General features: G+C 41.4%; 2 protein-coding genes across 6 annotated transcripts in view; one reads left to right on the top strand and one right to left on the bottom strand.

Moving 5' to 3' along the window:
- Positions 1 to 16061, top strand: part of CMSS1 (cms1 ribosomal small subunit homolog) — a 1297886-nt gene that overhangs the window by 74197 nt on the left and 1207628 nt on the right. The gene's annotated exons all lie outside the window — the stretch shown is intronic.
- FILIP1L (filamin A interacting protein 1 like) overlaps positions 8102 to 16061 on the bottom strand; it is a 946987-nt gene continuing 939027 nt past the window's right edge. For all 4 annotated transcript variants that reach the window (XM_085622364.1, XM_085622365.1, XM_085622366.1 and 1 more), the window contains one exon: positions 8102 to 11466. In XM_085622364.1, coding sequence (XP_085478490.1) covers positions 8697 to 11466 — 2770 coding nt within the window. In that variant the 3' untranslated portion in view covers positions 8102 to 8696. The remainder of the gene's footprint in view (positions 11467 to 16061) is intronic.

Genomic DNA, 16061 nt, shown 5'->3' with positions numbered 1-16061 from the left:
AGAACTGGTATGTAGGGACCACAGGGGATGGGTTTGTCATTTCATTGACCATATCTCAGGGGTGGGCACGGAAGCTCTGCACATAGGAAGAAAGATTCTGACATGTTGGTTTTAGTTATATATGGGCACTGTGGGATTGTCTGCAGTAGGGCACGTAGGAACTGCTGAAATGGTTGGTAAGGTTACCCCTGGGATCTTTTTCCCTATTGGTTAGAAAGGGGCCAGCAGCCCCTCCTATCCACAGGCTAATGCTAAGCATACATGTGGCACTCTCTTCAGAACACTACTGGACCTGTGGAAGACAGAAGAAAGACTGCACCTGCTGTTGAGACCTGTGAGAAGAGATGAAAAACATGATCTGCTCCCACTTGTACCCAGTACAAAGAAGTGGATTTAAAGGGTAATTTGGCTGACCTCCTGTTAAGTTACAGGGTCACAACAAACTGCTAGAAGCCCTTTTTCTGAAGAGCCGAGCTGACCAGTTTCAACTGGACCTCCCCTAGACCCTGCTGGTGGCTTCTGTTGGAGTGAGTCTTCACCCCCAAGTACTATTCCTAATGTCCTGGAACCGCTAGGCATGTCTCCTCCCAGCATCCTAAGAAACCTGGGACTTTGAATCTTTCTGGCTCCAAAGACCTTCAGAGGACAAAACTGACAAGTCAATCCAACAGAGGTGCTTTGCCGCTGGGTCGAAGATTTAAAGTGCTGTCGCTCTCAGCTTTTCCGTAGCAGGAAATTTGTTTTTGTAAGACATCACAGAGAGGATATTCGCTCTTGTGGACCCCTGTTCAGCTGCAGCTTGTATCCTTGCTTCGGTGGAGGTTTCTGAGTTCCAAAAAAGTGACTGAAGTAAGAACATAGAAATCTTCAACAAGCGAAGGTGCGAAAAGTATCCAGCTGGCAAAGGACCTTCCTTAGGTGTGGATTTTTCACTTCCATTCCAAAGACTACATCAGAAGGTAAAATTACAACTGGGGTGAACCTGGTTTCTGTCTCTGACCCAAACTCCATCGTAGTCAGCCTTAAATCACACCTAAGTCCCGGCCAAGCAAAGCCAGATGACCTCGGTTGGTGCTAAAAACTTTATTTTAAAAATTAATCTGTTTCCACTAATTTTTTGTTGTTTTGGTCTGGTTTTGTTCATTAAATAATTCTATATTTGTATAAATTGAAGTGGGATTTTAATTGTGTTGTGTATTCGACTTTTAATTGTTATGGTACTCTAAATGCTTTACACCTTTTTTAAGCCTTTCTCCCAAGGGTTGAACTCCAGTTTAAATTATTGGAACAGTTATTGGATCTAACAAGAATAGTATCATTAATTCTTGTGGTGGACTATCATTGACCCCAGCTACAAATCCACTTTCTCACAACCCTCAAATATCTAGTAGCAGTTGAACTCTTATTCCTAAAGCCCAGCTTCACTCCAAACAACATGGAACTCGAGGAATCCAGTGAGCTTTGTATAGCCATACATTGAAATTTTACTTTATGCTCTGTAATAATGGTCTGGTCATCTCCAATACAAGATTGTATATTCTGACACTGTGCAGGTAGGTGGCTTTAGGACTTTGTGTGCAAGTGGCACTTACAGTGAGTGAGTTACTATTTGAACCTTATTCAGAAAATCATTCTACAGGCTTTCCTTTCTGGGGCTTGTTTATCTTTAGTTGAAGGAAAATGCACAGTTTCGGTGTCTCAATCTCTCTGGATCCATCTAGAAAACAAAATATTTTAGAGATTCAGATGTTATTTTGTGTGAAGTCACACTTAAATCTGTATAGTAGGTATTTCTGGGGGTGTGCGAAAAATGCATTGTTTACTTTCAGGTAATTATACCAAATGCAAATATGGCACTTTGCGCTACATTTTACCATCAAAGCGTCACTTAAGAATGCATTTTGTGCTATAAAAATAGCACAACAACCTCAAGTGCCACGAACAGCCACTGTGCTTGATCACATTGTTCCCGTGCTCCTGGTTACTTTTTTTTACCCGGACAAACATTGAAATTACTATACGTCTCTTGGAATTCTGCATAATGAGCATTATACAAAATGCTGAAAAATTACAGACGATTATGTCGGTGTAATGAAAATTTCACCCAGGCCTTTTCACATATTTTACAAAGTTTACGATTTTATAGTATTGTAGCTCCTCCAGTTTAGTTTGTTCTTCCAGAGCCAAGGCAGCTTTACTGACTGCACAGGGGTTGCTCCTCATGTCTTGTGTAGGAAGTATTCTTTGGACTTTTCATCTGGGTAAATGTTTACAAGAAACTGAGATAACCTATGGTATGAGAGTGAGCTGATGAATGTACCATCTGGTTTGTGGGAGGTCTTTTGTGATGCGTGTTCCACAAGGTTTGAAAGGATGGTAAATATTTTTTGAGTTTACCACCCAACATTCATCTATGGTACTGTTAGCTACAAATTGTCGTTTTTCTATTCTTTTCTACAATTTTACTTTCAGCGGTTAGGATATGAGTGATGTAAATAAATTCAATAAAATACCAATGGCGATCCTGTTTTTCCTGGTTTCTGGGATTTCTTAAGCAAATGTCCACCCCGGGGTTTCCGAGTGCTCAGTTGAAAAACTGATAATATGGCAGAAGCTGAACACTAGAATAGTTAAGACTTGATTGACCGGTGATGAGTTCATGAGCGGAAGCCATGGCTTTCCTTGGTTAAATACAGTTCGCCCAGCCATGGGCAAGCAGTTAAAATAAAGAACATTAGCGCTTGGATTTTCCTACTGAAACAAAGAATTATCAATAGGAGACCATTAATAGAGTGAACGCATTGCTCTGGCAGATAATGCTTCAACCTCTACATAAACTAAGAGCTTTGGAAGAGTAAAATGCGGAATATAGCATCTAAAGCTTTACCGGAGTGAGTACCGAAGTGTTTTAGAATGGCCATGGATTGATTGTCTTGTAAATAAAACCAAATCCACAAATCCAATCTATCTGTGGCGCCTCCTCCGCTAAGGAGCGTCCCCCCACTGCTCCAAAGGAAAAATACAATGATGATAACTATCCTTATTATCATTGTATTTTTCCTATGGAAGTCAGTGGCTCGCGGGGCTGGGCAGTGCAGGGTAGGAGTGGTTTGCTTTTCCTAAGTGCGCATGACTGCTTGCCCGGCCATCTGGGGCCGGCCAAGCTGTCCTGCGCACTTTGCGTGTTCCACACCAGGCTGCATTACAAAGCCTCCCTGCAGCCATCTGAGTGCCAAAGCATTGCGCTTAGACCAATCGCAGTGCTGCAATGCAGCGTTGTGATTGGCTATGGGGAGCCAATCGCAACGCTGCTTTGCAGCCTTATGATGGCTCTGGAGTATTGTTACCGGGGGGTAGGGAACCGATGGGTGCTCCCCCTCTGTTGACAGTGGCATTGGCGTATTGGAAAAGGTCACTCCGCTATACTAAGAGGTTACCACCGTATGCTCCCAACATTCCATTGTTAGGTCTTCCACTACCTTCAGGCACTATCACGAGCAGAAGAGTTAGGGCATGGAGCAATGAAGGAATTAATAGCATAGGTAACTTTTTTGTGGATGGTACACTTGCAACCCATGATGTTTTTGTGAGAGCTCATGGCGTGCCTCCCACTTAATTTTTGATTCATGCACATGTTACGAGGTATATTCGTAAGGCCTGGGCACCGACAGGACAGGAACTATTGACGAATGATCTGTTAAACATGCAATACCTGATGGGGAATGGCAGTCATATTATGAGATGGTTATATAGGGGTGTGCGCACAGTAGTGGGGGCCCCCTTACAATCCATTCGTGATCGGTGGGAAATGGACTTGGGGCATGCACTGACGGACAAAGAGTGGGAGTCAATATTGGAATTTCCAAGAAAAACCTCTAGGAACCCGAGATTTAAGTTCATTCAGTTAATGATTTACACAGAGCTTATTTAACGCCTCATAGATTACATGTAATGTACCCTGAGACCTCGGACTGCTGCCCCCAATGCCATGCCCCACAAGCGAAATTGTTACACATGGTGTGGAGCTGCCCTCAAATACTACGCTATTGGTCAGAGGTCTACAGAATATTGCATGCTATTGCTCCTATACAGAAAGATGACTCACCTGAATATTATATCTTGAGGTTGGGGTCTAAGGGAAAAAAGTCTGGGCCGGTGCGCAAATTTAAGAATCTGGCTCTTATATTGGCAAAACGGAAAATCACGAGACGATGGAAGGCTGTTAAACCACCTATAATTGTAGAATGGCATGCCGAAATGGTTTGATGGGGTAGGGCGGAGGGTGTTGAAATCCGGCGCGAAGAACAGAGAGGGCTGCGTAAAAAACTGATTTCCCTAGATTGGACTGCGTTGATGGAAGAGTTTGCTGCTATAGATGTGCTTGCACAATGATCTTCTAAATTGCAATCATGGCTATTAAGCCATGCTTGGTTGATGTAATAGGGGCCCATGCTTATCGTGATTGTTATTTTCATATTATTGAGTCATTGAAACATTTCTTACTGGATGAGATGATACATGAGGGCGGATGGGAATACCCCGGATCTAAGGATACATACTAATGATACTACATAGTGTGAGCGTAGCTTAGTCGGTGGGAGGGTTGGGAAGGGAGTTTCTTTGTTCTTTTTAGAAATTGTTATTGAATGATCAATATGGTGGGTTGACCTATTGGTGGCATTGGTTTGAAGGCAGGCTTTGGTTCCTTGAGTATATGCGAGACATGGACAAGCTTGTGCGCAGATGCACGGACACTTGCTGGGAAACGATATAATGCACGGTATGCTTATGTAACTAAAGGGTTGATAATGAATACTGTACTACCGCTACTATGTTATGCGTAATGTACTGTATGATTATGCCTCAAATGTAGGGTTATTGTATGGATGTACTATGTCCTAAAATGCAATAAAATCTGTTCCAAATAAAAAAAAATAATTGGCTCTGGATACTGGGGCCGGAAGATGAAGAGGACGGAGGAGAGGTGGATGTCAGTCCGTTTCATGTAAGTCTTTTTTGTATTTCTTTTATCCTCCCCCGCCCTACCACCGCCGTCCGGTAGCAGCCGCAATTGCACTCTAATATTCGTAGCACAGGAGACCACAAATCCTTTAGATAAAAGTTAATTCTTCATCTAAGGAAGCTGGGAAATGAGTGAAGTGCCTGCCTATCCTTTCTGGTAAGTACAAGTTAGAACAGTTTACCATTTGGTGCATCAATGACTTCAGCCACCTGTGCTGTTGTGCATGATGTCACCAATCACATGATCAATCAGCCAGCAGCTCAGGGACAAGAGCTGGATGGATGCAAAGGCAGTAGGAACTGAACCAGTCCCTCTTCTGAACTCCGAATAAGCTACAAGAAAACATATAGAATTGTGAAGGGAAGCATGAACAAGAGCCAAGAGCACCAGGCACTACCTGGGCATATGACTGTCATTGATTCCATGCACCATCATATCCCACAAGGAAAACCAAAAGGAATACAAAGGAAGAATTACAATACAAATCCTGCTGTTAAAACAATTATTTGCAAGACTACCTCCTCCCATTTGTCACCCTAATCCTTACATCACCACTGGCATGTGTTTGACTACCACTATAAAAGGTGGGAAAACATGTGAAGATTTCAGAAGATTGCTAAGACCTTAATAAATTGAGAAAACTGGTATATGGGGATATGCACGGGTAGGTCTGAGTGCATCTGTTTTGGTTGGGGTTATCTTGCTTTAACTGAATTTTTTAGATTTTTTTCCTGTTTTTCCACTGACGTTTCCTCAGTGTGGTTCTACTGTTATGCTGCTCTGAAGCAGGTCTAACATTGTGCTCAATGGGAAAGTCCGGTCTAGAAATCACATTTTTGAGATCCTGGCAATGAGACGAGCAGCTCTAAACAGTGGCCACTGAGCACTGGAGTCTTGTCACCTGGCAGCCACCATTATTCAAGACGGGACTTTGTCAAGATGGTGTGTTTACACACTTGACACAATAGAAGAGCCTTTTCAACACAATAATTTAAGAATATCGAACATGATCTTTACACTGCAAGAAAAGAAAGCATAGGAGGGAGCAGACGCTTTTTTGTTCAGTCTGCAAACTGATTGGTAAAGGCATCTTTGTCTATTCTGGTAAATAGTTTGCTGGCTCTGGAAATCTCTAAATTATAGACCTGTAAGTCAGTATTTGGAGTTGAAACTACAGAATACCTTCTCCTGAAATTTAATTGTGGAATCTTCTAAAGTTGCCATTTTATGCAGTTGTCTGGAAAGTACATCAATTCTCTTTGCAGTAGATTGTTTGTATATATGATATGTTTTGTATATTTGGTTTTAAATGTCTCATTGGCAGCATAAGGATTGTTGAACAGACCACTGAGACACTTGTAAGGAATAGGAGAACTGGATGCAGAGCGTGACTTTAAAATGTTTTACTGGAAGATGTTAGAACAGCTAAAACAATACATAGATGTAAATTAGCAGAAGTCTGGAAAATGTAAACGAGGGCAAATTATGTCAATGTTGTGTTATTTTGCTGAAAGATTCTAAGGCATTCAAATGCCAGATGGTTTGCATGGTATTGACAGTGATTCTGCGTATACTTGCATTTGCTGAATGAATCATGGTAGGCCCCACATTATGAGAAAGGTTTGTTTCATGACCCATATTCAAGTGTACAGTTTACATTTGTCCACTGCGTCCAACTGGCAATCTGCTTATAGCGCAGACTCTTAAATTACTAGTCCCTTAAAACACTTTACACCTTTAAGATATTTCCAGACTAGTTGTCGCTCCATGTACATATGTATTCCTAATTGTTATAAATTAAGGAATGTTATGTTACTTGCATCTTTGATGTAGGAGTTCATTTAACAATAATTAAGAATACTCTCTGTTGTTTCTTACCATCTTGTTTGAAATGTGTTCTAATGAAGGATTCTGAACAGAAATAACACAATTGAATAGTTTGTGATATTGATTGCAGCTATTCTAATATAGCCTTAGAGCCCGACCTGTCGGGCGTGGCCATTAAAGGCCCAAGCCGAAGGTGAGGGCCTTTAACAAGGGAGCGGGCCTTTAATGGCTGGTAGAACCCACTAGGAGGGCTCTAAGGCTATTAGAACATTCCGCCCCTAGAGGGCAGAATGTTCTAATTAGTAAAAACAAAGACCTCTCAGAGCCCGACGGGATTTAAATCCCCTCTGGCTCTGAGAGGCCTTTGTTCACAGCAGCAGCTGTGAAAGTAAAACAACATTGGAATGTTGCTCTGCAGGCTTTTACCGGCCTGTAGAAGCACGGGGCACTCATTTGTCTACAATGGAGTGCTCAACATTCCAATGTTATAATTGGATTTAAATACACATAAAAGGGAAATTCTCATGCTAGAGTTCCATTGGCAGTATTACTGTCGCTGTGAATGTACATCGATAGCCAATCCTGTCAGATGAACACTGTGGTCTTCTAAGAATGGTTGTTTCCTAAAGACATGCGTGAAGGTCTAACAGATGTATTGCTTTGGAAAAAAAGGTGTTATTACCAGTTTATGAAAACCATAAGAAATTGACATCCGCTTAATAAAATGTATGCACCGTAAATATAATGTGCCTTTCCATATAACTTTTAGGAGCATATGTTTTTGCCCAGTAGCATATAGAGGTTGTCGAGCCACTGAAAGCGTGAGCCAAATAGATTCCCATTTAGAGGCTGATTAATTCAAAGTGAAACAAGAAAATCTGGATTCATCGCAACCTCCCCGTTTAACCAAATTGTGTGGCCTTAAGCAAATACTTTATTTTACTGATCCTCCGTTTTCTTTACTATCGCATATGAAAGCACCTTTAAATAGGTGAGTTCAGAATACCAGCTGTACAAAAACCTATTGCATCTGATGTAATAGACTACAATCTTGCTTTATCTAAAAGAATCTGGACCACATAAGGGTTCACGTGTCAGCTGTCTTGCCGCTTAGTTTACTAATGTGCTACCCCCTTTTAGGTGAGTTATAAATCCTTTGGTTTGGCTGTGAAAAGCTTGACCAACTATATACAACTATGGGTGAACATGTGACATTACTGCATCAGAGCAAAGTCTAGATTGACGATTCAGTAGGGTTTCAGAATATTTTTATTCCCACACCTGTTTACTGAAAAATAATTATGGAAAAGATAGCATAGTTCTGTAGCGTAATTCGTTATTGAATGGTAGATGCTGGTTTGTCTTTTGGTTTTAACTCAAACATGAGGCAAGAGCTTGAGTGGTCACATATTCGTTACATTTGAACAGCTGTTATAGAAGCAACACAAAGCTAAAAATCTACCAGTTACCTAAATATTGCAGCCTTTGTAAATTTAAAGAATAAAACAGACAAAATAGTAGTCAACCACTTACCATCCAAAAAGTAAAAAATGTCAAAACAACAATTGTAGTTGAGGTTCAGTTAGGGAAATGAAATTACATAAGAATGCATTTAATACAAGTAACTAAATATTTTCCAACTGGATATTTAAATGAAGAAGATATACAGTAAGTGCAAATTCTGACATCACTAAGCAGGTGAGGTTCAAAGTTTATTTTGTGGTATGTTGCACATCTCGTAAATACTGTCTTTTCCCAATACGAATGTGCGCCAATAGCTCTTGGAGGGATGGGTAAAAATGGATGAGGATGGGTTTGTGGTATAGGGTACGAAAATGGTTGTGGGTTATTTATAAATATTACTTACTGTTATTTGTGATTGTCGTGGGAGAGGTGTGGCTGTTGGTGTAATAGTGATACTGCTTGTGATTTTATTTGGGGATCTACTTGGCATTCCATTGGGCAGTGTGGCAGTTCTATTGTCAGGAACTGGAGAACAAGGACTGATGGGCCTTCCTAAATGAATGTGGATTTTATTATCCTCAGTAGTTATTACACTAGATGTGGACCCGTAGCTGTTGGATCGTTGAAACTGCCATCCTGTCTGTCTCTCAGGGGATACTCTAAAGACTGTATGACTCCCACCAGTTTCCATTGGCTCAGGAGAAAACATTTGCTCTGGAGAACCTGAACCTGAACCTGTGACTGCCAAGACCTGAAACGGAGACATTGTCCTTTCTGGAGTTACTGATCCACATGAGTCGGGTGTTCTAGTACTCGTCGAAGAACTCCTACTTAGTGGGGGCCTTACTTGTTCTTGGTTTTTGTACCCATCCACAACTTTTGTTTTTATAGGTGTTAAAGAACCATTTTGAAAAATTGTTATTCTTTGCTTTGGAGTTCCACAGTTTGGTATTACTGCAGTACTAGTATAAGAATGTGGATTCTCTGCAGTCGGGCTTGTGATTTCAAGAGTGGCAGTGTTTTGACCATGGTCTGGAGTAACCTTTATATGTAGAGGCTGTCCTGGGGTGTGACTTAGAACTAGATCTCCTGGTTGTACATAATTTCCATTTTGTTTTTTATTAAGTTTTCCATTCTGTGACTGACTTTCTCTAGATTTCATCCATGGCATCCATAACTTTTTGTTTGCAGAGTTTGTCATTGATGAATTGCATTTATATGGCAAAGATTGTTCATCATCAGTTGTGTCTTCGTCTTCAGTATCACTTTCTTCGTATAACTGCCCATTAATTACTGCTTTCTCTAGTGGAACCAAGCTCTTGTAATCTGGTGGTTCATTGTCTGCAGGATCAGTCTGGACTTCTTTGGAAAAGACTTGAAGATCAGAAATTCTTCTTCCATTAAGGCTAGGTCTTAGGCTTTTACTGAAACGCCTGTACCTTTCTAGTTCTTTTGATAGACTTTCCATTTCTCTCGCTAGTTCTCGGTTTCTATTTTCTTGCTGAGTAAGTTTCTTCTGCAGAACTGAATGATCTCCCTCAAGCTGGCATATTTTTTGTTCTGTTGACATGTATTCGTGAATTTTTTCCTTTAGAGCATCTACTTCCCGTGAAAGATGGCCGGATTTTGCCTCCTCCTCCTTCAGCTTTTTGAAAAGCAACTGATCTTGATTACAGTCTGACTTTTCAGCAAGTTTATATTTCATAAGTTCCCTTTTTACTACTTCTAGTTCTTCAGAAAGGCATTTGGCTTTATGGTGTTCATTGCGATATCTTTGCTCTAATGATTCAAATTCATCTTCAGTTTTCATAAGATCATCTTCCACAGCCTTCATGGTTTTCAGTGTGTGCTTAAGTCTTTCAACTTCCTGTGAAAGTTCTTTAATTTTATTATTTTCTAGATTAACTGTTGCAGAGGATTTGGTGTTTTCTTGTTTTAGTTTGCTTTTAAGGAACTCCTTTTCAATTGCTTCCAGAGCCTGCACTTTTTTCTTTAACATGTTAAAATTTGAAAGTAGATCATTTGCTCTTGATTCTTCAGAATATAGTTTGCTTTTCAAATCTTCTTTCTCTTTTGTCACACTGTAAATCTTGTCTTGCAGGTCATTCTCAGATTTCAATACCTTTTTACTTTCTTCAATCAGTTTTTCTGTAACCGCTGTAACTTTGTTCTGTTCGGCTTGAAGCTGTGCAGTTGCTGCATGAAATTTATCTTCAGTTTGCTTTATTTTTCCAGTCATAGTTTTTCTTTCATCAACAAGCATCACTGTTAATGTTTTTAGCTTTGTTAAATCCTCTTTAAGAATAAACTCAGTTTTTTCTAATTTTGCCTCTATAGACTCTAATTCCCTGACCCGGACCTTTAAACTTTCAATCTCATTTAACATCTGTATTGTGTTTGCTTTTTCTTTTTCTTGGTTGCACTTCAGATGATAACATTCTTGCTTGCTTTTACTGAAAGCATCTTCTAATTTTTCCAGTTCTACGATTCTTTTGTTGAGCTTTTCAACCTCTACTTTAAGGCTCTTGCTCTGTGCTGCTTCTTTATCCAATTTTTTATTTAGTTCCTTGCATTGGTCCTCCATTTTGATCAGTTCTTCATCTTTACCTTCCATTTCCAATACTCGTTTTCTTAATTCCTCTACTTCAGCAATGAGGCTGGAATTGCCACATTCTCCTTTGTTCATTTTGTCCCTGAGATCCTGCAGTTCTTCCTCAGCTTTTCGTAAGGTCTTGTTGGTCTCTTCTAGTTCATCAATTTGCCGACTGAGTGCTGCTAATTTTAATCGGAGTTGACGATTCTGGCTATCTTCATTTGTTAACTTTGCCATCATTACTTCCTGATCTTGGTGTTGTTTAGTAGCTAGCATCTGCAGTTCAATCTCAAGCCTGCTAGCCTTTTGCTCCTCATCCTGGGCTTTTATTTCAGCAATGTTAAGCTTCTCATGAGCTTGTTCAGCAGTGACGGTTAACTCTTGAATTTTCTGGGTTTGTTGTTTTACTTGGTCTGTGAGCCTTTGCTGTTCATCTACAACCATTAAAGCAAATGATTTCAGTTTTGTCAGCTCTTCTTTCAGTTTAGTAATTTTCTTGTTGTTGTCCTTCTCTTTTTTGACTTGGTAGGTTGTTTCTTGGTCAAGTAGCTTTTTTAATCTAAAAGAAATATGTAATGTTTTAGAATTTAGAAATAAAATAGCTTTTTTTTTTTTTTTTTTTTTAAATAATCACACAATATACTGTAAACCTCTAGCACCTTAATTATAAGATGAGATATGTACACATAATTTGAATATTAAGACTAGAAGCAGTAAGTAAATGAGATACTTCTACGTACTTGGACACAGATAATTGTATTATGCGAGGAGTCACAATAATTGCAGTAATAAAACACTGATGTAGAAGTTGCAATAGGAACTTCATAGCAACAGTACCTAATAAGAATCTGAGCGTGAAATGAATGGATCTGTGTACTCCTATGTTAACAAATGTGTTTAACCGGCCTGTAAACCTGGTCTATCCATCTCTTAGTCACTTCAGTTATTATTGCTGATTTTAAAATGGTCGACCAAGGTCATGCCGGGTCTGGTGGCTCAGTGGACTAAAGCAGCCACTGCAGGGGCCTGTGTTCGACCTCATGGTCACAGGTTCAAATCCCGGCGGGTCCACTCAGCCTTTCATCCATCTGAGGTCGATAAAATGAGTACCATTGAGTTGGGTAACAATAAACATCTGTTATTCAGCACCAGGACACCTACGGGTAATCGTGCGCTTTACAAATACACCTGTTATGTTATGTTATGTTATCCATCAAGCTACAGACATGTCTCTCGAAATAACTCAACAGTAAATGGTTGGGAGGATATTGATAATGATATTCTTGCACACTTTCAATATGGTTTTAGAGCTGGACAAGGCACAGAAGAGCACTGCCATGGCCCGCCCATGTGGGCAGAGGGCCACACCCCATACCCTTTTCCCGAACAAGAAGAGGGCCTGTCAGGCTGACCTTTGCTCAGCCTGACGCACTCTTCTTGTTCAGCTCAGGCAGCCAGGAGCTGGACCTGCTCTAAATATGCAAGCGCCTGGCTGCCCGAGCTGAACTTTGCCAGTCTGAGGCTTTCACAACCCTGTGGGCGTGACCTCCTCATCCTGGCAAAAGTGCCTCGAGACCCTCCTCTCCTTTGTTACAAGGGGAGCGTCACTGAGTGCCTCGGACCTGGGCGCTTTCGTTTTAAACCCTGAAGTGCCCAGGGCCGAGTGCCAATCAGTGACACCTCATCACAGTGCGGGGTGGGGTCAGCAGTCTCACTGATCCCATCCCACTCTGTGATGAGTGAGAGACTGCTGACTTCCTTCATTGGCTGTTAAAAAAAAATAAAAAAAAAATACATAATGGGAACCATGTGTAATATGGTCCTATATTGCCATTTCTGGGTTCTGGTGACATTTACAAACCACTCAGCCTTGTGGTTTATGATGTTACCTGAATCCCGCTATGGCACGGGTACTCATAGTACGGCCGGAGGGAGACAAACACAGTGAGAGAGGGAGAGAGAGGGAGAGAGAGAGGGAGGGAGAGAGAGAGAGAGGGGGAGGGGGAGGGAGGGGGAGGGAGAGGGAGAGGGAAGGAGAGGGAGAGAGAGAGAGGGAGGGAGACAGAGACCGAGAGAGAGGGAGACAAACCGAGTGCGTGAGAGGGAGGGAGGGGGACAGGAGGGAGGGAGGGAGACAGGAGGGAGGGAGACAGGAGGGAGGGAGACAGGAGGGAGGGAGACAGGAGGGAGGGAGACAGGAGGGAGGGAGACAAACAGAGTGAGTGAGACAGAGGGAGGGAGGGAGACAGGAGGGAGGGAGGCAGGGAGACAGAGAGAGAGAGAGAGAGAGAGAGAGAGAGAGGGGGAGACAGAGCGAGACAGAGCGAGACAGAGCGAGAGGGAGACCGAGCGAGAGGGATATAATCTGAGGATGCAAAACTGTAGAAAGAAACCTTCTTTGCATGTGATCTAGTGGTATATTAGGTACTTTTGATAGGGTCTATAAACTGGCAAAACGTCTCTCTGCTGTCTGGCTACAACTAGACTAGTGTTTTTTAATCTGGGGTCAGTTGATACCTCCTCAGGAGGTCCACAACTGTCTGGAATTTTTTTTGTTTTGTTAGCAGATACAAAAATCAAAACAGAAAAAAGTGCTTGGATGCCATAAAACGAAGAAATGTCTGGACCCATGCTAAATTCGCAGATGATGTCTCTATTTGCCACACCCAGCCTATAATACATTTTTCTATCATCTGCATAGTTGCATACTCGTCTGCTCAACCTCCCTTCAATGAAGACTATTATTGATACTAATTTGCCTAGTACTACTAAAATTGGGAACTGGCAAATTTCAGTATCTCCCGTTGTGCAAAACAACTGAACATCAACAGGCTAAAACGTATATAGTAAGGGTTTCCAGTGTTTTATTTTGTGGAGGGTGGGGGGGTTTATAGAGTGCGAACTCAACCCAAAGGTATCAAAGTGCTTTACAGGAGCACTAGTTGCGTTACAGATAAACACATTAATTTTGTTAGGCACAGGGAGATTACGTGATTTGCCCAGAATCACAGGATGTTGAGCATCCCTGCCGAGACCCGAACCCGGTTTCCCAGCTTGGAAGTCGACCACTGTAGCCGTTAGGCCACATCCTCTCTAGTGTTAATACATAAAGGCCGGATCCACACCACAATTTAATTATAGCCACATATGAAATAGTAACAATGAATCTAAATGTGAATACTCTTCATTGTCTGTGGTTGGCTGAACCTGTCGAATGGAAAAAGCACTAGTTGACTGACTTTCGACACCCCTGCTGTAGAAGAAATATGACTGGAGAAATATTTCTAATGGCTTTCACAGTCTTGGTGAAAGCCTATATGGCGCCACTAAGTGCTGCTTTGCAGAATTGAATGTATTTTATTTTTTTAACACATTTTTAAAATCTCGTCAAGAAGCATTATCCAGTTTTGCATTTAATGGTTGAGCTAAATTCGGCGACATACTAGGTTGTATATTCGAGGTTGTAAAGCTGTACTGGTTTGTACTTGAAAGACCTAAATTAAGCTTGATGATAGTTCGAAATAAACATGGAGATTTTCTGGTGTGTTGTGAGCAACCATTGTCGTGTTTGGGAAAAAAAAGAGACCGCATTGCTCTCACGTAAGATTTACATTCGGTAGGGAGCACAGGATCCTTTGTAGTATTTTTTTCCAATTAATTTAGTTCTTAGCTAGTTGTTTGTCTGTACTATCCGGGCCTAAATATCGCCTTAGTCTTCTCTGCTATTAGGGCACCGTAACAACACCTGCGCAAACAAGAACCAAATGGGCATCTGACTGTTTTACATAAAAACAGACCTGCAATCGAACAGTTAAGAAAATAAGTTTCATTGGTTTCTTTACATAAGAAAAGGTTCTGGTAACACTCTTCCAAACAAGCATCTCGCGAAATAAAGTGTTACTACAGATAAAAGCATTTCGCATACAAGTTGTTACAAAGGGAAAGCTAGCAGAGCATATAAAGAGTATTGCATCACGATTCCATTTTGATTCTAACTTGTGTAAGGGAAACCTGTCCCTCATCAAACATGGCCACCAGATCAGTCATAAAGACAAGAGCATGTAAGCAGACTAGAAATCCGTCCCCATGAGTCATATCTATAACATTACTGCCTTCCAGAAGATCAGGCAGTAAGTTTAAGAACAAAGGAGTGTGTTCCTCTCATCACCCTTCTGTCTCTGCATATCACCCACCTAGGCAACTGCCCCAAGCAATATAAGTACTGAATCAATTTCCCTCGGGCTGCTCAGGGTTCGATGATGGACAGGTGAGGGCGAGATGTGGCATGAGAGAGCATCTAGTACATGGCCGCCACCCAAACACCACAGAACTCCCAGCAGTGCAGGGTGCCAGGTGGGAGCCATACACCCCACACAGACCACAGGGCTTGTATCGGTATAGAGAGCTCTGGTGTAGTGGAATCTTTGAAATAAGAGGCATGAGCTCTCCTTTGTTATACATCTGAGTTATCATCTTGTTGGTCAGTAGAAAGGGTAGATATCACTTGTTATAAAGCACAGAAGAGCAATGTGTCCAGTGGTGTATGTAGTTGAAAATGCATATGCAACACCAGTCAGTTTTGAGTTCAACATGGGAGCTGAGCTCGTGTCCTTACACAAGCTCTAATATTGAAGCTATTTAATGCTGTCCCTGTAAAAGCCTCTGGTTAAGCATAATTTCAGGTATACAAATGTTTTTGTCTGTCACTTATAAAACTTGGGGTTTGTATTCTCTCTTCTTGCAAGTGATCCGCTAGGACAGCACTGTACATCCAGATAGCCCCCATGAAGCATGTGTAGAACGACAAGAGGGGACAGATACTGTCCATCCTGCAAGTAAACCGGAATTTCGAGGATTTGATTGTTAAACCAGTGGCAGTACATCTGCACTTGACTTACACTTGTTGACTATAAGAGCTAAACCGAGACTGGAACACAGACCACCTCCAGCATAGGCGAGCCCCAAATGTTTGAAGGTTTCCAGTTAACACACACTCCCCTGGCTGTTGGGCCCACTCGCTCTGTGTGGCAACATCCTAGGGACCTCCTCGATCCCTGCACATGCAATTCTGAAAAGAAACTCTGTGTAGTTTTTGTAAGGTATAGTATGCATGCACCTCGTATAAATCAACTTCACTTTTTGTTAATACATTTC

This window comes from Triturus cristatus, chromosome 8, assembly GCF_964204655.1.
Source record: "Triturus cristatus chromosome 8, aTriCri1.1, whole genome shotgun sequence".
Lineage (NCBI taxonomy): Eukaryota > Metazoa > Chordata > Amphibia > Caudata > Salamandridae > Triturus > Triturus cristatus.
The sequence above is the reverse complement of the archived record's forward strand: the minus strand, read 5'-3'. Positions and strand labels throughout refer to the sequence as shown.